The sequence below is a fragment of the Gymnoscopelus braueri genome, assembly GCF_963280865.1.
Source record: "Gymnoscopelus braueri genome assembly, chromosome: 7".
NCBI lineage: Eukaryota > Metazoa > Chordata > Actinopteri > Myctophiformes > Myctophidae > Gymnoscopelus > Gymnoscopelus braueri.
Genome location: NC_137608.1, coordinates 7,823,814 through 7,846,651, shown reverse-complemented (window position 1 = coordinate 7,846,651; position 22,838 = coordinate 7,823,814). Strand labels below are relative to the sequence as shown.

The 22,838-nt window shown below is 41.8% G+C and overlaps 1 protein-coding gene across 2 annotated transcripts; it reads left to right on the top strand.

Moving 5' to 3' along the window:
- The first annotated feature begins 550 nt into the window (after positions 1 to 550).
- On the top strand, positions 551 to 22,547 carry LOC308089413 (3-hydroxy-3-methylglutaryl-coenzyme A reductase-like). Of its 2 annotated transcripts, none has more exons than XM_080434111.1 (20): positions 551 to 686; positions 4,005 to 4,190; positions 5,008 to 5,119; positions 5,767 to 5,854; positions 6,371 to 6,455; positions 7,381 to 7,486; positions 8,311 to 8,417; positions 9,111 to 9,227; positions 9,914 to 10,074; positions 11,471 to 11,751; positions 12,346 to 12,536; positions 14,222 to 14,416; positions 15,493 to 15,651; positions 16,094 to 16,251; positions 16,868 to 16,973; positions 17,700 to 17,870; positions 18,356 to 18,496; positions 19,691 to 19,849; positions 20,515 to 20,669; positions 21,118 to 22,547. In XM_080434111.1, the coding sequence occupies exons 2-20, from the start codon at positions 4,026 to 4,028 to the stop codon at positions 21,173 to 21,175; spliced, it is 2,715 nt and encodes a 904-aa protein (XP_080290237.1). In that variant the 5' UTR covers positions 551 to 686; positions 4,005 to 4,025; the 3' UTR covers positions 21,176 to 22,547. The 2 variants fall into 2 exon arrangements, with proteins under 2 accessions (XP_080290237.1, XP_080290236.1); XM_080434110.1 differs by having other exon boundaries at positions 551 to 690.
- Positions 22,548 to 22,838: the final 291 nt, after the last annotated feature.

The following is a 22,838-nucleotide window of genomic DNA, read 5'->3' as shown; positions in this document are numbered from 1 at the left end:
TGATTGATTGATTGACATTTTTATTAGGCAAAAGAATGTAAAACAACACAGTTACATTTATAATACTTTTGTCTAAAAGGTCCAACCAAAAAAGTCCTTGCGGACTTGTTTTCGTTGGGGTCCTTGAATTATATATCATGGTCAGTATGACCACATCTATATAAAATGATAGATTGCTTAAATATGTTTAATTAATTAATTACTATCAATGAAAAGTTCGTGTTTTTCTCTCCTGTAAAATTCATAAAATGTGATCATTTAACAAAACCCTCATCTGCATCATCACGTTCAAACACAAACCAATGATTAACCTAAATAAGTGTGGTGCGGTGGACTAGTGGTACGTTGATGTGGCTTCATGTGTTTCTATGCATCACGAGATCACGCGTCCATCCTATAGCCACGGCCCTCTCGGAGCGTTGCCGGGGCAACGGAGCTCTGATTGGTCGGGACCGTGCGTGACGCAGAGCCATGCCATCCCAGGCAGAGAGTGCAGCTGATAGTACCGGTGACTGTCTCTCTTCCTCTCTCTCTCTCTCCGCCGCAGAGGGACAGTGCACATCATTTAATTATTATAATCTAAATGCATCAATAAGATCTAAATAATATGTGTACTGATCCCTGGTGTTGATCTTTAGCTACAGTCTCTGGAATCTGGATCTATAAGCATCACATTTCTGACTTCTGTAGGTAAGTGACTTCTGTCTTTTCAACCTATTCGATTGTTTGTGACTTGACTGCTTAAAGGAGTCGTTTTTTTGTTTTTGTCGCTATCCTAAGCCAATATAATAATAAGACCCTAATGTATCCGGCAGGAGACACAAAGGAGACTCTCCTACCGGATACATTAGGGTCTTTATTATTATCATCAAATTATTGTCTTAGGATAGTGACAAAAACAAAAAAATCGTCATGAATTCAATGCTTCATGGGGTGTGTTATTGATAAGAACTGCTCACTTAGCTTTGGCTATTCAAAAATAGCAGATCTACAAGCTCTTAGCGGCACCGAGTGCTGCGCTATGAGCTTGTAGATCTGCTATTTTTTGAAAAATCTTGAAAATGTGTGCAGATCTTTTGAATATATTTTTAAAGAGAATATTTTAAACTCAAATCTTTGCTTCTGCATGGGGGTCCCTGGCACAAAACATTTTCAGATGGGGGTCTGCGGCCAAATGTATATCAATATAGGGGTCCTTGGCATGAAAAAGGTTGAAAACCACTGTTATGGATGATTATTTGGTGAGCCCAACTACTGTATGTGGTTTTAGATGGTTTACTTTTTTTTTTTAGTACGTCCTCTAATTGTAAGTTTGGCTGACATTTTATAAAGGTGATTGTAGGCTAATTAGTAGAATATAACTTGATTACATTAATTAATCATGTCCTACTCCCCCGATCGTTGGAGCTGAGTGGATCAGTAACACCTTCGCACTATGCAGTATAATATACTGTAGTGTAAACGACAGTGGTGTAAAGTAACTAAGTACATTTACTCAAGTACTGTACTTAAGTACAATTTTTAGGTAATTTTATTTTACTGGAGTATTTCCAATTGTCTATACTTTTACTTCTACTCCACTACATCTCAGAGGCAAATATTGTACTTTTACTCACTACAATTATTTGAAAACTTAGTTACTAGTTACTTTGCAAATATACATTATTTCATTAGGAAACATACATTAACCACTTTATCCCTATTTTATACCTAGGCTATTTGAAAATAGCAGATCTACAAGCTCACAACGAAAAATAAAATAGATACAAATCAATAAGCAATTGAATGAAAGTCAAGGTAATTAATTTGCTGTGCATGCCATTGCAGTGTCAGCCTGCAGGGGTCGACAACATGTTGCATTAAACAACATTTTGCATATAAAGTGGTACTACTTCTGTCTGTCTGTCTGTCTGTCTGTCTGTCTGTCTGTCTGTCTGTCTGTCTGTCTGTCTGTCTGTCTGTCTGTCTGTCTGTCTGTCTGTCTGTCTGTCTGTCTGTCTGTCTGTCTGTCTGTCTGTCTGTCTGTCTGTCTGTCTGTCTGTCTTACTGGCTGTCTGGCTGTCTGGCACTAGTGATGATGCTTGATTGCCTCATCTTTCGCTCATTATTATTCATTGACATGAAATTATTGTGATATTAATGTTAATAGTAATATAATGTAATAATGTTTGTGTGTATCACTTAAAATCAAATAAAAAAATGCTTTTATCATATAAAAGCAAACACCTTACTGTACATTAAGGTGTTTTGGGGGAGGTCCTAAAAGTTAGCTTCATCCTATTAGGCTACTAGTAGTCTATAATACAAAAACATGTTTTGTATTAATAATCCAAATCAAATGTAACTTATAACTAAACGTTTTCAAATAAATGAGTAAAACAGTCAAACAAATTGAAATATTTGCCTCTGAGGTGGAGTGGGGTGGAACTACCGTATAAAGTATTTGAAAAATGGACATACTCAAGCAAAGTACCACAAAAGTACAGTACTTGAGTAAATGTTCTTAGTTGTTTTCCCCCATTGTTGAATTTGGAACATACTTGTCATAGCTGAGGTGTGACAGACACCAGGAGCTATAGGCTTGGCTAACCTGAATCATGGTATCTCTGACTCAGCTGTGAGCTTATAGAAGAATGCTTTATAATGGTGGTGGAATAGGCAGTGGTGGAAAAAGTACTCAAATGTTTTACTTAAGTAAAAGTATCAATACTGCAATGTAGAATTACTCTGTTACAAGTAAAAGTCCGGAATTCAAAATGTACTTGAGTAAAAGTACAAAAGTATTGGTATAAAAATGTACTTAAAGTACCAAAAGTAAAAGTTCTAAAATGTTTGAAAATAGCTGATCTACAAGCTCACAACGTTTTGCGATGCGACACGTTGTGAGCTTGAACAATATTTGCCTCTGAGATGTGGTGGAGTAGAAGTAAAAGTATAGACAATTGGAAATACTCCAGTAAAGCCTTGCCTTGCCTTGCCTTCCCGTTGGGAATGATGCCCGTTGGGAACGCATACCCCTCTGCTGGGTGGAAAACTCATATGCCCAAAACTGTCACTTTTCAGGATTATAAATATAAAAAAAATAGCACAAGTTTAAATAAATCTAAAAGCTCAAAACGCTTGAGCTTGTGGATCTGTAATTTTATAATGCTTTTGTGAGATGCTGTAGTATGATCAAGTTGGGCATTCATTTACAAAAAAAACACAAACAAAATATGGAGTTTCTGCCCGACAACAACGTTATGCAATACCCGTTGTACCTGTTGTCAGAGTACTTAGTGCTGTATCCATTATCATTGTACTTGGAGGCCAGTCTATGACGTCATATTGATGACACCAGGGATCAGACAGACAGACAGACAGATAGATTTTGGGTTTTGTTGGTTCTGGAGGACTGCTGGACTGACCAAACTCTGTGATACACACACCAAGTTTGAAGTAGATCGGTCGGACAGTGGTGCTCGAGATATGCACAAGACAGACAGACAGACAGACAGACAGACAGACAGACAGACAGACAGACAGACAGACAGACAGACAGACAGACAGACAGACAGACAGACAGACAGACAGACAGACAGACAGACAGGGGTTTCATACATTTAGATTCTAATAATGATAATAATAATAGGGTGCTTTTCCCACCACTGGTATTTAGTATGAATGACAAAGCTTAGCATCATCACACTGTATATCCAGGTGTGTAATAGGTCAAGTGAAAACATTATGTATGTATTTATTAATACAGTCAACACCTTTTAAGTCAAAAAATTGGAGTACTTCTTACTCTGTCTGCTGGTTTGTACAACAACGCAGCTCATGCTCACTAAACTAACTGTACGTGTGTGTGTGTGTGTGTGTGTGTTTGTGTGTGTGTGTGTGTGTGTGTGTGTGTGTGTGTGTGTGTGTGTGTGTGTGTGTGTGTGTGTGTGTGTGTGTGTGTGTGTGTGTGTGTGTGTGTGTGTGTGTGTGTGTGTGTGTGCGTGCGTCCGTTTCTATGACAGCCGGAACGACTGCTAGCCACCATGTTGACAGGTCTGTTCCGCATGCACGGCCTGATGGTAGCCTCCCATCCCTGGGAGGTCATCGTCGGCACGGTAACGCTCACCATCTGCATGATGTCCATGAACATGTTCACCGGCAACGACCAGATCTGCGGCTGGAACTTTGACTGCCAGAAAACAGAGGAGGTAAGAATCACTGAGTCAGCTTTATTGTCATATCATCATCATCACACGCAGGGCTGTCCGCTGTTGCAAATCATGACATTTTACTTGACAAGTGATTGTCATGCAAATTACTGTGATTAATGATGATTTAATTGTGGTTTTGGCATCACCAGGGACCAATCACTTGCTTGCACATGATGACATGATTCTAAATACAAGGACAGACTCTGATTTGATCAATGACCCACTACACACAATATCATGGTGGAAAATAACTAAGTACATTTACTCAAGTACTGTAACTTGAGTACAATTCTTTTGGTATTTTTACTTTACTGGAGTATTTCCAGTTTTCAGTACTTTTACTTCTATTCCACTACATCTTAGAGACAAATATTGTACTTCATTGTACTTCACAACACTTATTTGAAAATTGTAATTACTAGATTTTGATTATTATCACAAAACATACATTAACCACTTCAGCCCTATTACATTTCGGCCATTTGAAAATGGCAGATCTACAAGCTCACAATGCGTCCCATTGCAACGCATTGTGAGCTTGTAGATCTGCTATTTTTTAAATATGTGTATACATTTGAAAACTTGTGAAATTGGGACATTCTGCATTAAGAGTACTTTCTACTTTTGGTGCTCAAAGTACATTTTGATGCCAATACTTTTGTACTTTTACCCCCCAAACAAAATGATTCCTGACTTTTACTTGTAGCAGAGTATTTCTACATTGCAGTATTGATACTTTTACTTAAGTAAAATATCGGAGTACTTCCTCCACCACTGGTAACAACGGACCGATCTTTGGGTGTGTTTTTTTCAGCAAATGTTGAGCAGTGACATCATCATCCTGACCATCACACGGTGCATCGCCATCGTCTACATTTACTTCCAGTTCCAGAACCTCCGACAGCTTGGATCCAAATACATTCTGGGTGAGCAGAGCGGCCACTCTCATGTCTACCCGAGCTTTAAACCAGGGGTGTTCAACAGGGGGTCCGGGACCCCTAGGGGGTCCACAAGAGTTACTACAGGGGGGCCGCCAAATCTTTGTGTAATAGGATTAGTTTTTTTTACACAACCACTTGAACCCTAGCACACTATTCTTAGGAGAACTTCAGCCAAAAATAGCTGATCTACAAGGTTGTACTGTAGATCGGCTATTTTCGGCAATAAGGTTTGGTGTAGGGGGAAAAAACAGCAGACCAAGTACAGAGTTTAAGTCGTTAAATATCTGAAAATACACATTAACATGAGTCCAACATACACTGATGATAGTGCTGTCAAACAAGTCTGTGAAGCTATCAGATAGCTTCACAGACTTGTACACACAAACTTTTTCATAGATTTCATAGATTCTATGAAATCTATGAAAAGGTTTGTGTGTACAAGCTACACAATTTTATACAATATGTAGTGGGGGATCCCTACTTCATCTCTCTCTCAGCTAAGGGGTCCTTGGGCTGAAAAACGTTGAAGACCCCTGCTTTAAACACGTAAGCTCTGTTTTATGTTGTAGAGCGGTGGCGCCAAAATCAAAATCTTCAGTATGTATCTAAAGTGTGTCTCTCTCTTTCTGCAGGTATTGCTGGGCTGTTCACCATCTTCTCTAGTTTTGTGTTCAGCACCGTGGTCATTCACTTCCTGGACAAGGAACTTACTGGCCTCAAGTATGTACTGTACACATTTAGAAATACTTTCAATTATCTACTGTACACATTTCAAAATAGGACTGGGCAATACAGTATAATGATATTACATCAATTATTATATCAATATCGTGGTATAAGACTAGATATTATTTGGGATTTTGGATATCCTAATCTCATGATACAGCATAAGTGTTGTGTTTTCTTGGTTTTAATCACTTAAGCCTTGTTTTAGAGCAACAGTAGGTGATTTTAGAGCTTATACATCTGCAATGTTTGAAAAATGTAATAAAAGTATCGTCACAATACAATATTGTGTTCACAAAATCGATAGAGGTATTTTGGGGGCAAGAAAACATATTGTGATATTTGATTTAGTGTCCATATCGCCCAGCCCTACTCTCATGACCTTTTTGTCCTTCCTTTGAAACACACACACACACACACACACACACACACACACACACACACACACACACACACACACACACACACACACACAAATATGTAATATTAGTTTTGTTGTGTTTTGTCCAGTGAGGCTTTGCCATTCTTCCTGCTTCTCATCGACCTCTCCAAAGCGTGTGCCCTCGCTAAGTTCGCCTTGAGCTCCAACTCCCAGGTACACTCCAACTGACCTCTCTCGTCTTTGTCAAGTTTATTTGCTTTATAGATTAGACCACGAAAAATGTGTTGCCATTCCTTTCTGCTGAATGAGATATTCTGGATCCAATAAACAATAAATAAAGTGCCAGGTGCTCATCATACGATGGTGGAAGAAAAGTACATTTTAAAACTTTACGAGCATGATCCATTGAGCAGATTCTGGATCCAACCCTGTTTCTGGGTTAAGTGTCTTGCTCAAGGACATTTACCTACAGTACCTACAGTATGCTGAGCGAGGCCGGGAGATGAACCAGTGACCTGATTCCAGGTCACTGACTGCCTCTCTAGCCGCTAAGCCCCCAGATAACAACAACAAAGAGTTAACTGTCTGGCACTAGTCCTGAACTACATTCATGCCTTTGAAATATTGTCAATATTCAATGGCAGAAAGTAAATAAAGCGCCACAAAAAAGTGGAGAGTCCTAGGGTTCCCAAGGAGGCAAAACTCCAATGCAAAAACAATTTTGTATGCCTTCAAACAGCTATTTAAAAAAAAGAATTGTTTAGGAAAATGAACAAACGATTGTCTCAAAACCCTGAAGACTACTCAGCAATGTGTTTCGAGTATGATAACTCTTCCTCGGGCAGCAATTATACAGCGGTTTCCCATAATTGTTTTTGCAGAAAGTAACTAAATACATTTACTCAAGTACTGTACTTGAGTACAATGTTGAGGAACCTTGCTTTACCTATTTCCATTTGTTCAATACTTTATACTACAAACATATAGTAATTTGTACTCCATTACAATTATTTGAAAACCTAAGTTATAAGTTGCTTTGTAGATTTAGATTATTATTACAAATAATTTGTTAACCACTATTTTATCAAATACTGCCATGATTATGACCTTTGTATATTTGCGTTCCTCTTGTGTTCAGGATGAGGTGCGGGACAACATAGCTCGTGGCATGGCGGTGCTGGGGCCCACGTTCACGCTGGATGCCCTGGTGGAGTGCTTGGTGATCGGGGTGGGAACCATGTCAGGTAACAGACGCAACCATTCTGTTGTTAAATTAGATCTGAAACCAAAACTTGATTTATACTTGTCTAAGGCAGTGGTGGGAAAAGTACTCAAATTATTTAATTAAGTAAAAGTACCAATACTGCAATATAGAAATACTCTGTTACAAGTAAAAGTCCAGAATTCAAAATTTACTTGAGTAAAAGTACAAAGGTTTTGGCATCAAAAATGTACTTAAAGTATCAAAAGTAAAAGTACTTAAATATTTGAAAATAGCAGATCTACACGCTCACAACGCGTCGCGATGCGACACGTTGTGAGCTTGTAGCTCGTAGCTTGTTGCTCGGGTGGCGTAGTGGTATACTGCCTGCCCAAGTTGTGGGTTCGAATCCACCGTGGTGCGTCCGGCTTTGTCGAGCGTCTATACGAACACAATTGGCGGGGGGGGGGGGGGGGGGGCGTGATGTTTGTCACTGCACGGCACGCCCTCTTACGGGCCGGGGCGGCACCTGTGGGGGGGGGGGGGGGGCGTGATGTTTGTCACTGCACGGCACGCCCTCTTACGGGCCGGGGCGGCACCTGTCAGGTGGGGGGAGTTGGGGCGAATGCTCTACGTCCTCCTGTTAGGGGCTCCTCACTGGCAGGTGAGTCAGTAGGATACAACAGCAGTGACAATACACGCACACACACAAACAAATGTGTGGAGAGGAATTCATTGGCAGAATGACTAAATTGGGGAGAAAAAGGGGTTTAAAAAAGAAAAGAAATATCAGACCTATCAGAATCAAGTATTCAACCAAGCCGTGTTATAACGTGTGATATCGCTGTGCCGTGCTGTATGTTGCAGGTGTCAGACAGTTGGAGATCATGTGCTGTTTCGGCTGCATGTCCGTCTTGGCAAACTACTTTGTTTTCATGACCTTCTTCCCTGCCTGCGTCTCACTGGTGCTGGAGGTAAGCATGGATCTATAGATCAGTGTTACTCAACATTGTTAACAGTTGTCAAGGAGTTTGATATGCATCAGGGATTAGGCCCCATTTGATAATGTTTAATCTCTGGTAGAATCCTTTACTTAACTTTGGGAGTGTATAAATGATTCCATTTGTACACTCTAGGAGTTACAGAACCATAAGGGTCCATTTGGTTCCTATAAGTCAATCATTTAGCTGCGGACCCCCTGCAACACCCTCAAGGACCCCTGGGTGGTCAGCGGACCACACAGTGTTCTATACTGGTGTCACCCGACGAAAATAGCCGAACTACACGCTTCATAACGCATCGCGATGTGACCTGTTGTGACAGTTGTAGATCGGGTATTTTAGCTCCCCTCCGACCCACCTATAATGACGTGGCCAAAACAGGGATGGTAGGGCCAGTTGGGACTTGTACAGTATATAGTCTCTGTGCTGTCGGGTGGAAACCTCATATATTCAAAACTGTTATCTTTAAGGATTCAAATTCAAAAACAGTGTTTTTTTTTTGTGACGCTGTAGTATGATCAAGTAGGACATTCATTCAGGAAAAAACACAAATAGAATATGGAGATTTCTATGGAGATTTCTGCCCGACAGCAACGATATGTGTGTAGTGTAAGCGTTGACATGTGATGTGTGTGTGTGTGTGTGTGTGTGTTGTACTCTGCACAGCTGTCCAGAGAGAGCCAGGGAGGTCATCCTATCTGGCAGCTCAGTCATTTCTCCAGAGTCATGGAGGAAGAGGACAACAAACCAAACCCCGTCACCCAGAGAGTCAAGATGATCATGGTAGGAGAGGTTCATATGATGCTCCATATCCTCGCTTTTCGGGGCAAAAAAAAATGTATGTGGTCAAAACGTTGTATGTGGCTAAAAACGTTATTATTTAGTCACAGGCTCTTGTTAATTATTTTTCATTGATTCAACATTCATAAAAACCCACAGACACACTTAACCAATTTCACTTTCACTTAAAACATTTTCAAAAATTTAGAAAAAAATAGCAGATCGACGTGCTGTGAACCCAAATTGATATATATTTGACCACGGACCCCCATCTGAAAATAGTTTGTGCCAGGGGCCCCCAGAAGAGAGGATATATCTTAAAAATAAATCAAAATTGTTCAAAAAAGTTATTAAGCTATTAACGAATTTTGCTGGGGACCCCCTGGAACCACCCCAAGGACCCCTGGGGGTCACCTTCTCACCACTTTGAGAACCAATGGTCTAGCCAACACCAACTTGGGACTCCTGAATCGTTGCCCTCCACACTCTCCTACTGTATCTAGCATCAGGGTCTTGAGCTCCACAGTGATGCTAGCTAAGCTGTCGTGCCACAGTGCATCTACGTAGGTGATGTGCTTGGCGTAAAAAGAAATGCCATTCATAAAATCACTGTCTTAAAATGTTGATGTCCTCACAAGTATAGTAATACAAACCTGTGTGTGTGTGTGTGTGTATGTGTGTCTCTCCAGTCTTTCGGTCTGGTCATGGTACACGCCCACAGCCGTTGGATCGCGGAGCCTCTGTCCATCAACACCACGGTGGACGTCCCCCAGGTGGGCATGAGCCTGGACCACCACTCCCCCAAGAGGATCGAACCCGAGGGACCCCTGTGGCAGTTCTACATGGCCAGGTAGTACTGTGATACAGGGACACTTTTCCTTTTTAACCACTGAAACCCCAGCATCTGGAATTCTGGGGGAAAACTCTCGCAGAAAATAGCAGATCGACAAGCGTTGCACCGCGTAGAGCTTGTTGATCGGCTATTTTCAGCGAAGATAATTAATGACGGGTGAAAACAGAAAAGTAGTGTAGTCTCGAGGGCTCAACAACGTACTGTATGGGGTTTAAGAGGTTTAATTTGAGGCGTTTCGGTTGGGGGAGAGAGACAGGAAAAAGAACATATACCGAATCTTAGTTGGGGAGTTGACGTGGCTTAGACTGGATTACACTGGTCAGTTCGGAACAAAAACCACACTTTACATCCGTGTGCCTGGTGACACAAGGTTACATGAGCCCTAGTGTCAATATTATTCACTGCATGTCATAATATTATAGGCGAACATTCTGCGAAAATAGATCGACAAGATCACAATGTATCGTAACACAAAGCTTGTAGGTACTGTCATGGAATTCTGGATCAATCAGCAATTGATGAGGCAAATAGGAGTCAAGACAATATTCTAGGTGGTGATGGTTATGCTTTATGTACATGATATCATGGGGAGAAGTACAATAACACTCAAGTCAGTGGTACAGTAGTTCTGCCAAGAGGCACAGGTTTAGATCATAGTTATACTGTAGCTGCTTCAAGGACAGGCTGAACCATAACAAGATAGGCTGTAACATAAACAGTAGCTATCAGGCCTAGTGGATACATTTAGGCTCTTACAAGCTACCAAATATCATAATGTTTTAGTACAATAAGTGATTTAATATGTGGTAAAATATAAAGGTTAGATATAAGCAGCCTCCACTACCCATCAGCTTCAATTTGATAGTGTTCCATTTCCAATTTTGTCCGTTCATTGTTTTTTGTTCCATTACTTCCAACTTCACCTGTATATCCTGTATCCTGTATGAGTTCTCCCTCCCTCCTGACTAGATGAAATTGGTATCCCAACCTGAACATACATTTTTCTGTTGACTAAAGAGCTGGAGAGACAGGGAGACCCTTGCCACTGAACAAACAGAAATTAGTACTATTGATTGATTGATTGATTGATTGATTGATTGATTGATTGATTGATTGATTGATTGATTGATTGATTGATTGATTGATTGATTGATTGATTGATTGATTGATTGAATACTTAATTAGTCAGAAATGTAAACAGCACGTGGTACAGTAAGACATTAAGGCTGAAGGAAAACACAAAAAAAGTCCTGGGGACTTGTTTCCACCGTGGTCCTACTACAGTATCTGAATATATAGCTCTATTTAACACTTATTTTAACCAGAAAACATCACATACATCACCTTTTAAAAGCCTCAAATGTAAACGGCGTGTAATCTTCGTGCTCCACAGAATGCTCACCATGGACATCGAGCAGGTCATCTGTCTGGGCCTGGCCCTGCTGCTGGCCATCAAGTACATCTTCTTTGAGCAAGTGGAGATGGAGTCCACCCTGTCGCTGAAGAACCCCATGACCATGTCCATCCCCGCCGCGGCCGCCCGCCGCGCTAACCCCGACAACTCCTGCTGCCGCAAAGAGCCCCTGGCGGCCCCCCAGCCCCTCCCCGCCTCTGCCCAGAAGGCTGCGACGGCCACCCCACCACCACCGGCACCCGCCACCAAAGAAGAGAAAGGTATGGATGACTAAAGCCTGATTTATGCAGTGTATCCCGCTGAAAAGAACGGGATCTTTTCAGTAAGTGACACCTTTGTGCGATCGATCATCCAATATATAATATCCTAGAAACACACCAAAAAAAACACACACAATTCAATCGCAAGCCCCTGTTTTGACGCTGGTAGATGTGATGGGAACGGTAAGACAACGGCAAATGCAGGCGAAAATTGTAAAGCGGCCACTCGGTTCGATCCCTGGCTCCCCTTCGGACAGTGTCGAAGTGTCCTTGAGCAAGACAGTGAACCCCTCACTGCAGGATTCAAATTCAAAAACAGCAAAAGTAGCAGATCCACAAGCTTGAAACGCGGCAAGCTTGTGGATCTGCTACTTTTGATGCTTTTGTGTGACGCTGTACAGTAGGACGTTAATTTATGAAAAAACGCAAACAGTTAGGATATGGAGAGGTTTCTGCCCGACAGCAACTATTTCATGCTTTTTTGCTGAAAATCGTACTGTTTAAAACATTCCCGATTGTTAAATTGTCTCATGCGCTCCTCCTCATCCCACCTCCTGTTTTTAACGCCTTTTTCTCTCCTCTTGTATTTCCTAGATGAGATGATCAGGCCGCTGCCGGCCCTGGTGACTGTCAAGCCTCGAAGCAGCAGCATGTTTGTGGTCGGGGACGGTGACATGGAGACCCCCTCCACCGGCCCAGCTGCAGAGACAACGCCCCCCAAGCCCATCATACCATCCACACCCAGACTTATGGAGGAGTGTTTGGCTATCCTCAAAAACCCAGAGGTACCCCCCCCACCACACACACACACACACACACACACACACACACACACACACACACACACACACACACACACACACACACACACACACACACACACACACACACACACACACACACACACACACACACACACACACACACACACACACACCAAAAAGCCTAATATCTCCCCTGGCTAAGGGGGGGGGATTCCCTATTCCAGGGGGTCCCCAGCTAAATTTGTTGATAGCATCACAATCATTTTAACCACTTTATCCATATTTTATACCCTGGCTATTCAAAGATTGCAGATATACAAGCTCACATTGCGTGAAAAAGAGTCTTGGAATAATCTTACTTTTTCAAACTTTTTCAAATTTTCTTCTCTTCTGGGGGTCCCTGGCACAAAACATTTTCAGATAGGGGGGTCCACGGCCAAATACAATTCAATTTTGGGGGGTCCTTCACATGAAAAAGTTTGAGAACCACTGGGCTAGTGGTCAAAATGTGTGGCTTTAGGCTTTAGGTTGTGAAAGCACCAGCCAGTAACACTTTCTCACAACAACAGCCGCCACAGCAGCCTCAAGGCTGTGTTCTGTAAGCATGTTTTAATGAGCTTGGCCTCCACTCTCTCTGTGAGGCTCAGCCTGTTAGTACAGGACACTAATAGATAAGACATCTTAAAGGTGCAGGACACTAAATGGATAAGACGCCTCACGCCACTGACCTGCCCTGCGCTCTGATGCTGTCTTCTACGTCTTAAAAAGTTGCAGGGAAACAAATCCACGTGCAGGCAGCCACTCGGCTGCACTAAAAGCATGCGGCGTACCAAAGTATTCTACTATACAGGAAAAATCCTATGCAGACAGTAAGAACAATGTAAAAGAGATTGTGTTCTTTTAAAGCTGCATTCCATAACTGCATTCCATAAGGTTTTGTAGAGAATATGAAGTTATGTTGAAACTTGTGACCTCTACAAAAATTGCTACCCTGCGCGCGTACGCTGCTCTGAATGTTTGGCAACGTCCACCAATTTGACAGAGCAACTTTCACTTGTAGTTGAGTAATATGCAGTGGTGGGAAAAGTACTTCTTTACTCAAGTAAAAGTGCCAATACTGCAATATAAAAATACTCTGTTACAAGTAAAAGTCCATAATTCAAAATTTACTTGTGTAAAAGTACAAAAGTATTGGCATCAAAATGTAAATAAAGTACCAAAAGTAAAAGTACTAAAATGTTTGAAAATAGCAGATCTACAAGCTCACAACGCGTCGCGATGTGACGCGTTGTGAGCTTATAGATCGGCTATTTTCAAATAGCCTAGGTATAAAATAGCATGTATGTTTCATAATATCATAATTTATATCTGAAAAGTAACTAGTAACTAAAGTTTTCAAATAATTGTGGTGGAGTAAAAGTACAATATTTGACTCTGAGATGTTGTGGAGTAGAAGTAAAAGTACTGAAAACTGGAAATACTCCAGTAAAGTAAAAATTCCTCAAAAGTGTACTTAAGTACAGTACTTGAGTAAATGTACTTAGTTACTTTACACCACTGGTAATTTGACCAGGAGTATCTATACTTTGACTCAAGTACTGGGGGTTAAGTACTTTGCCAGGAAGGTTGGAATTCAAGTAAAGTGCAAAATCTGGACCATTGCATTTTGGGTAATGATTGAGCCACGTGTCTCCTCCCACCTGCAGATGGGGGCGGGGTTCCTGAGCGATGCCGAGGTGGTGCTGCTGGTGAACTGTAAGCACATCCCGTCCTACAAGCTGGAGGCCATGATGGAGAAGCCGGAGCGAGGGGTCGCCATCCGCAGACAGATGGTGTCGGCCAAGCTGCCGTCCCCGTCCGCACTGTCCACCCTGCCCTACACCCACTACGACTACTCCAAGGTGAGGACGAACGCACCACCAGAGCCCGACCGATGTCATCGAAAAAAGTCAAATAATAGCCGATATATCGGCATATAGCATTAACCTACAAATCCATTTTAGATTTTACGTTGGCTATAAAAAAAATCTACAAGCTCGCAACACAGCACAAAGTGACGCGCTGTGAGCTTGTAGATCTGCAATTTTTTGGCATTTTTGTACATCTGCTATTTTGAATATTTTTTTTTAATAAATTGAATAACTTTGCATTTTTTAACACACATCTTCTCTTCTGGTGGTCTCCAGCACAAAACATTTAGAACTACTGATGTAGAAGGCATTTGTAGAATCCGCCCCAGGTCTTAATGGGTTAATAGAGAAAGTGAGTGGCAGGATGTGCTTTTAATGCAATTTACAGCATAAATGTTAAAGGAGCACGTCACCGACTTTCAACCTTCTCTTCATATAATTGGTCTTCAATTTTCCAACTACTCGCTCTGCGTCTCATTGGTGGGCTGTGGGACAGGTCAGAAACCTGCCTACCAATGGGGACATCATCAATGGGGATTCCAAGTTAAAAGAAACTACAGCCTTTCTCTTGCTGGAAAGTTGGCATGCTGAAACAGAAGCCATTGTTTTTTATTAATAAAAAAAACTTGTTTGAAATGGCCAAACCTGCCCACTGATGATGTCACTGGCAGGCGGGTTTCTGAACTGTCCACAGCCCTCCTCTGAGACACAGAGTGAGCAAACAGAAATGGTTCAAATATTAGGAGAACACGAAACGGATGCGTTTCGGCTACTCAGGCCTTCATCAGCGTTGATGAAGGCCTGAGTAGCCGACATGCGTCCGTTTGTCATGACTGCTACTGCAGTCAAAGACAATTCACCTCGTGAGTGCAGACTGTTTTCTATAAACTAGACAGAAATGGTGCTACAGTATATTCTAATGACCATTAGTGAGGACCAATTATATATGAAGATAGGCTGTGCTCCTATAAGGATGTCCGTTTGTAAGACCTCAAAACTAAACAAAACTAAACATGCAACGTTTCTTTGTTGTAACGTCACCTTGTAAACATTGTTGTCTTTGCCAGGTGATGGGGACCTGCTGCGAGAACGTGATTGGTTACATGCCGGTGCCGGTGGGTGTGGCCGGACCGCTCCACCTGGACGGGAAGCAGTTCCAGGTTCCCATGGCGACCACGGAGGGCTGCCTGGTGGCCAGCACCAACCGCGGCTGCCGAGCGATAGCTGTGAGTGACTCTTTACAGAGACGTTAACCACTAAGGGATATTTCACTTTCAAACATCTTTGGGGTCATTTTAACGTCTACTCAGGCTTTTTAAGTTGCTTGATTCAGTATTTAGATATTATCAGACACACCCCTTCCTATACAAACCCATTGTAACTTCAAACTCCACTTTTAGATTAACAATTAGATTAACTGAAAGCACCCGTCCTTGGTTCTGGTGGCTGATATATGGATGAGGGGTTCGTCTTTTTTCAATAACTTTTTTCATTTATGTTTGACATTTTTGGGGAAAGTAAAATAAAAAAAGTTTAAAAAATAATAATAATGAAGAAAGTAATTGTTAAGTTAGAATATGGAGATAGGAGGTTTCTGCCCGACAACAGCGATATATTATATAACTCTATGATATTCATGCTGTTTCCCCTCTCCCTCGTGTTTTCCAGCTGGGAGGCGGAGCCCACAGTCGTATCCTGGCTGACGGCATGACGCGCGGCCCCGTGGTGCGGCTGCCCTCTGCGTGCCACGCTGCCGAGGTCAAGGCTTGGCTGGAGAGCATAGACGGATTCCAGGCCACCAAAGAGGCCTTCGACAACACAAGCAGGTAAGGGCTTAAATAAAACGTAAAAATATACAAGTCAGGTTACTTGGCAAGTACGCAAGCATTGTCAAGCATTCAGCTAAAAGCTCACAACGCGTTGCGATTCGACACGCTGTGAGCTTGTAGATCAGCTATTTACATAAGTATAAATCTGGCTTTACTGTAATCACTTGTTACGGACCGTTTTGGCATCACAATTATGGATGTTTTTCAAATGATCATTGCAGCGATTCCCAACCTGTGGGCAGTGGGCCCACTGATGGGCCGCAGGTGCATTGAAAGTGGGCCCCGAAATAATTAAGATTGAAATGTTAATAGAATATAATAAAAATGACATGGTATTTTGTCATTGCATTTGATAAATGAGTTTTCATTGCGATACCGATAAATAGGAACTTATAAATTATACTACGTTAGTTCCATCGATACATTCCAGAACACAATCGATTGATTGATCATTGAAATAAACATGCGCCGAAAATGCATGCGGCCCACCCCTCTGACGGCTGCCGTGTTAAGTGGTCAGATGGGTGGGCCATGAACCAGAAGAGGTTGAGAACCACTAGTATAGACTATTTTTGACATCTACCCTTAAGTGGTTGGTCGTTTTGTTTTGCAGGTTTGCTCGTCTTCAGAAGCTGCATATCGGTCTGGCCGGTAGAAACCTGTACATACGCTTCCAGTCCAGGACAGGAGACGCCATGGGCATGAACATGATCTCTAAGGTTGGTTTGTCTGTGTGTGTGTGTGTGTGTGTGTGTGTGTGTGTGTGTGTGTGTGTGTGTGTGTGTGTGTGTGTGTGTGTGTGTGTGTGTGTGTGTGTGTGTGTGTGTGTGTGTGTGTGCGCGTGCGTGCGTGTGCACGTGCGTAGGGCAGTCACGATTACAAATATAAGTTGACGATTAATTGTCACTCAAATAATTGCGATTAACGATTTAATTGTGTTTTTGGTATTGAACATTGGAACATAAAAACACAGGGCAGATATGACAAATAACTTAAATATACAAAGAAATTATTGACACAATTTTATACATAAATGTAGCGTATAACGTATGTAATGTAAAAATAGCAGAAATAGCTGATCTACAAGCTTACGACGCGTTGTAAGCTTGAAAATGTGTGAAAACATTTCTAAATGGAAACGATTATGATGATTATGCAAAAATAATTGCATAATAATTGTGACAGGCCTGCATGTGCGTGCGTTTCTATCATTCATGTTACAAGCATGTGTACATGTCACGATACACGAACTTCATACATTGTTGAGACGTGAATGAATATTGAACGTTTTATGTTGTGTGTTGTGTGTGTATGTGTGTGTGTGTGTGTGTGTGTGTGTGTGTGTGTGTGTGTGTGTGTGTGTGTGTGTGTGTGTGTGTGTGTGTGTGTGTGTGTGTGTGTGTGTGTGTGTGTGTGTGTGTGTGTGTGTGTGTGTGTGTCTCCAGGGCACAGAGCAGGCTCTGGCCAGGATACAGGAACAGTTCCCAGAGCTGCAGGTGTTGGCGGTCAGCGGTAACTTTTGCACCGACAAGAAGCCGGCGGCCATCAACTGGATCCAAGGCCGGGGCAAGTCAGCCGTCTGCGAAGCCACCATCCCCGCCAAGGTCGTCCGAGAGGTAAAGACACCTTTATTTTCCACTAAAATCTCAATTCATGGAGTACGGTTCTATTTTGTTGTTGTCGGGCAGAAACCTCTTATCTCCGTATTCTAACTTTTTATGTTTTTTCATCAAAAGTAGCAGATCCACAAGCTTGTAAATGTGTTACTTTTCCTATTCTTGAATTTGAATCCCTATCTCCATATTATCCCATCCATATCTCCATTTGAGCTTGTAGATCTGCTACTTTTGCTATTTTTGAATTTGAATCCATATTTTACTAATAAAAATAATAGCTCACAACGGCGGCGTGTTTTGAGCTTGTCGATCTGCTATTTTTGATGTTTTTCTAATTGAATCCTGAATAATAACAGTTTTGGACATACAGTATGAGGTTTCAACCCGACAGAGAGTGGTTATGATTAGCGACCAGCTATATGAGCTGTCAAAGCGGGTTCAGCGGGGATCTGGTCGCTTACTGTTCTCGTCTTTCTCCCTCGCAGGTTTTGAAGACCACCACTGCAGCTATGGTGGACGTGAACATCAACAAGAACCTGGTGGGCTCGGCGATGGCCGGCAGCATCGGGGGCTTCAACGCCCACGCATCCAACCTGGTGGCCGCCATCTACATCGCCTGTGGACAGGTACTGTTCCGGCAGCACTTTTTCGTGGTGTTTGCCACTCATTGTCTCCGCCAGGCCGAGGCATGGCCGAGACTATGTTTTGCCACTTGTCTGTCCGTCCGTCCGTTTTTACTTAAGTAAAAGTATCTGCAATGTAGAAGTACTCTGTTACAAGTAAAAGTCCGGAATTCAAAATTTACTTGAGTAAAAGTACAAGAGTATTGGTATCAAAATGTACTTAAAGTGCCAAAAGTAAAGTTACTAAAATGTTTGAAAATAGCAAAAAAAAAATCTACAAGATTTTGTAGATCGGCTATTTTGAAATAGGCTATGTATAAAATAGGGCTAAAGTGGTTAATGTATGTTTTATAATGTAATAATTTATATCTGCAAAGTAACTAGTAACTAAAGTTTTCAAATAATTGTAGTGGAGTAAAAGTACAATATTATATATAATATACGTCAAACACGTCATTGGCACGTTGCGCCATTGCGGTAAAACACGTGAAACGCGTCAATGGCACTCAATGAGTACAGTACTTAAGTAAATACTAAGTACTTAGTTACTTTCCACCACTGCCGTCTGTGAACAGCTAATCTCCGGCACCGATGGCCAGATCGACATGAAACTGTGCACACACACTCCACTACGATGCCAGAGCAGAACCTCTGCCCACAAAACTTTCACATTGGCATGTTATAGCCCCATCAGGAGGCCGATTTTTGCAAAACAAACTTTGATATTGATATTGCCCAAACATCACTCTTCCAAAGTTTGCAGGAGTGCTCCGTTTTGAACAAAATGCCTCAAATCATGAACGCAGCGTCCGAAACTTTGCACTCACATTCCCACTAGGCAGAGGAAGAAATGCCACCCTTTTCACATTGTCCTGTTAAAAAAATGGCAGTTCCAGGAGGATTAAAAAATAGCAGATACACAAGCTCATAGCTTGTAGATCTGCTATCTTTGAAAAATCATGAAAATATTTGCAAATCTTTGAATTTATATTCATTTTTAATACATATTTAACACAAATCTTTGCTTCTGGGGGTGCAAAACATTTTCAGATGGGGGGTCCGCGGCCAAATATATATCAATTTGGGGGTCCTTGACTTTGCAGTTTGAGAACCGCTACTCTAAGATGTATGGCATAATATTTTAATACCTAATGCAGTAGTTTGACTTGTATGCATCTCCCCCTCCCCCCCCTCCAGGACCCAGCACAGTCGGTGGGCAGCAGTAACTGCATCACCCTCATGGAGTCATCAGGACCCACGGGGGAGGACCTGTATATCACCTGCACCATGCCCTCCATTGAACTGGGAACAGTGGGAGGAGGAACCAACCTGCCCCCACAGCAAGCCTGCCTACAGGTACACACACATAGCTTACACAAGCCTGTCTGCAGGTCATAATCACAATCAGCTTTATTGTCTACAGGTTTAAAGTTGGTGCTTTTTTCTTTTTTGGTTCTGGCTCCATCGTTCGCTGTTTTCGGGAATGGGAGGAAGAATACAGATTGAAAGGAAAGCAATGAAAATGAGGATAGAAACAAGCCAAATAATCAAATGTTCCTTATAGGTGTATAGGGAAAAATATATACACATGCCTCTTGACAGGTGCACAGACCCAGCTTACAGTGATTCTCAATCATTTTTTTTTTCCAAGGACCCCCAGTCTGATCTCTTGGAAGCCAATAGCGTCTCCATTCTGGGGCAAACATTCGGTGAAAATAGCCGATCTACCGTAGATCAGCTATTTTTGGTGAGGAGATTTTGTGTAGAGGGAAAATAGGAGCGTACCAAGTATAGAGCTCTGGGGTATAGGGTCTGTCTACTAATTGGTTAAATGGCCATAACACTAACAGTGTTGACACTTTAAAAGTTTAATTAACACACGTGAAACCTGGAAACTTTAGATTCGCAGTCCGTTAAATCTGGTGGGGTAAAAGTGTGTGAGGCTTCCAGATGTTGGGGGGACCGGTGCAGGGTGCCAGTGTGATTAAAAGTGTGTTTGTCGTGTGTCTTGTCTTTTGTAGATGCTGGGCGTACAGGGTGCCAGTCAGGAGTGCCCGGGTGAGAACGCGCGCCAGCTGGCCAGGGTGGTGTGTGGCACCGTGCTGGCCGGAGAGCTGTCACTCATGGCCGCTCTCGCCGCCGGCCACCTGGTCAAAAGTCACATGACACACAACAGGTAACAGCGGCGTTCACGTCATATACTTGATTTCGTTGCTGTCGTCGGGCAGAAACCTCTTATCTCCATATTTTAACTGTTTTTTCGTAAATCAAATATTGGGAAATTGGACTTTATTTATTTTTCTCAAGGACAAACAGTAGGTTTAAAGGCACACATATACGTACATACAAATAGACATACAAAAAAAAGTTATTGAATTGAAAGTTTTATGAATGATTGTCTAGTTTTGCAAGACACTGATGCACTGACGATTCTCAGTGTAATTTTCCTTCTGTAGTTAGCGTGCCTGACGCAGTGCCCATATCCATGACTATGAGCACTTAAATTACACATATATCGTCATCTTTCTCTCTCTTACCCTTGTCTGTGATTACTATCAGGATATAGAGCTTAGTTTTATCCAAACAATATCACTTACAGCTCTTTTAAAACGTTTCTTCTACAGATCCAAGGCGAACTTGCAGGAGACCCCGGCAGGATCGTGCACCAACAAGGCTTCTTGAGACAGGACCCCCTCCCCCAAGGTTCACCCGCAGCCACCCACACGCACGAGCACCTTCTGATCCACGTGCACACGCATTCCACATGCGCACACATTGTGCCGACAAGGAGACGAACGATTTAAAAGGACAATGGATAAGAAAGATGTGCTTAACAGGTTCAAACATTTTATTTTATTTTTATATTAAAAGGGACTTTATCTTTCACCGGCCCTGTTGAAGGGCCACTCCAAGTGCTTTATAAGAGACAGGCGTTGACCAATCATCATGCTGGAAATGGACTTGATGCACAAGATTGTCTGATAATGCCAATCTGAAATTCTGCTGGGGAATTTTCAGATTCCGTTAATTCTTTTTTTTTTTAAGCAGCTGACTATGAGCACTTAAATTACTGACTTGCATAATGTTTTCAATTTTTTATTTTTGCTGTTATAAACGTCAGTTCCCTGGGAAACTTGGATCAAATGGATGGTTCTCTGAGCAAAGCATACTGTACCCTTTGGTCACACATATTCCAATTATTTAATTGCCAAATACAGCCATTTCAATATAGAGATATTCAGACGTGAACGTTGACAGCACATACATAAAATGACTTATACATGATTTCTGCATGTATACTCTTTCTGACTCATCATCATCAGATCGCAACACAAGGCCATGAAGCTTCATATTAAAATAATTATCTGACATATGGTGCAATTTGCTGGCCAAAGGTCAATGTCACGCTTAGTTAATAACAGATTGTCATACATAACTTCTGGATGATTGATCTTAGAAGGGTCCATTTGGTTCCCATTGTACACTCTCAGAGTAACAGACCTGCAAGGCTCCATTTGGGAACCCCGCTAAGGAACCATGGACCCCACTTTGAGAGCCACATGAGACGCATGACCTTAGCAGACATCGAATTTTGCCATTTCGTGGCTCAACTATGACACACGCCTCACGCCTTTGTTTCACAAAGGTGCTAATATGATAAGCTAAAAATTGTATTGTTTACTGAATGACCGTAAAAGGGATGAATGAAATGAAATGTCAAGAGTTTTTTTTTTTTGTCTCAGATGCTGTAAAATGGATGCAAAGTTGCATCATTTGTTGTGCTGTACTGTCTCTCCTAGTCGTTAACATGGAAGGAATGCGGGCAGTTTTTCATAGTGTGATGTCTAATTCATGCTCAGTTGTACGCCAAATGCCGTCCACCGAAAATAGCCAATCTTCAAGCTCACAACGTATTGCGTCTGCCGCGCGTTGCGAGCTTGTAGATATTAGTAGATATTTTTGGCGAGTCCGGCTTCAGTCTCTTACTGCAGGTTTGTAGAAGTAATGGCAAATGTGAAGACCGAGCATGAGCAGAGAAACAGATGAAATTGAAAATACCTTTTTTTTTTGCATATATTTTTTGTGATAAAGAGAATAAAAATTTACAATAAACAACTGTACTCTTAATTTTTTGAGTTGTCACACATTGTAGGCTGCACAGTATATATGAAAAGAGTAACTTAACGCTGTATGGGACCTGAACCCCACTCAGCAAGGACATTATTTGACAGTACTTCAATACATTAAAAGTAAGTAAGTAATATTTGTTTAGTTAAAGCTCTATATTCTGATGTAATCATTGCTATAGAGTGTCTGTTCAGTAACGGGGGTCTCCCTGTCTGAC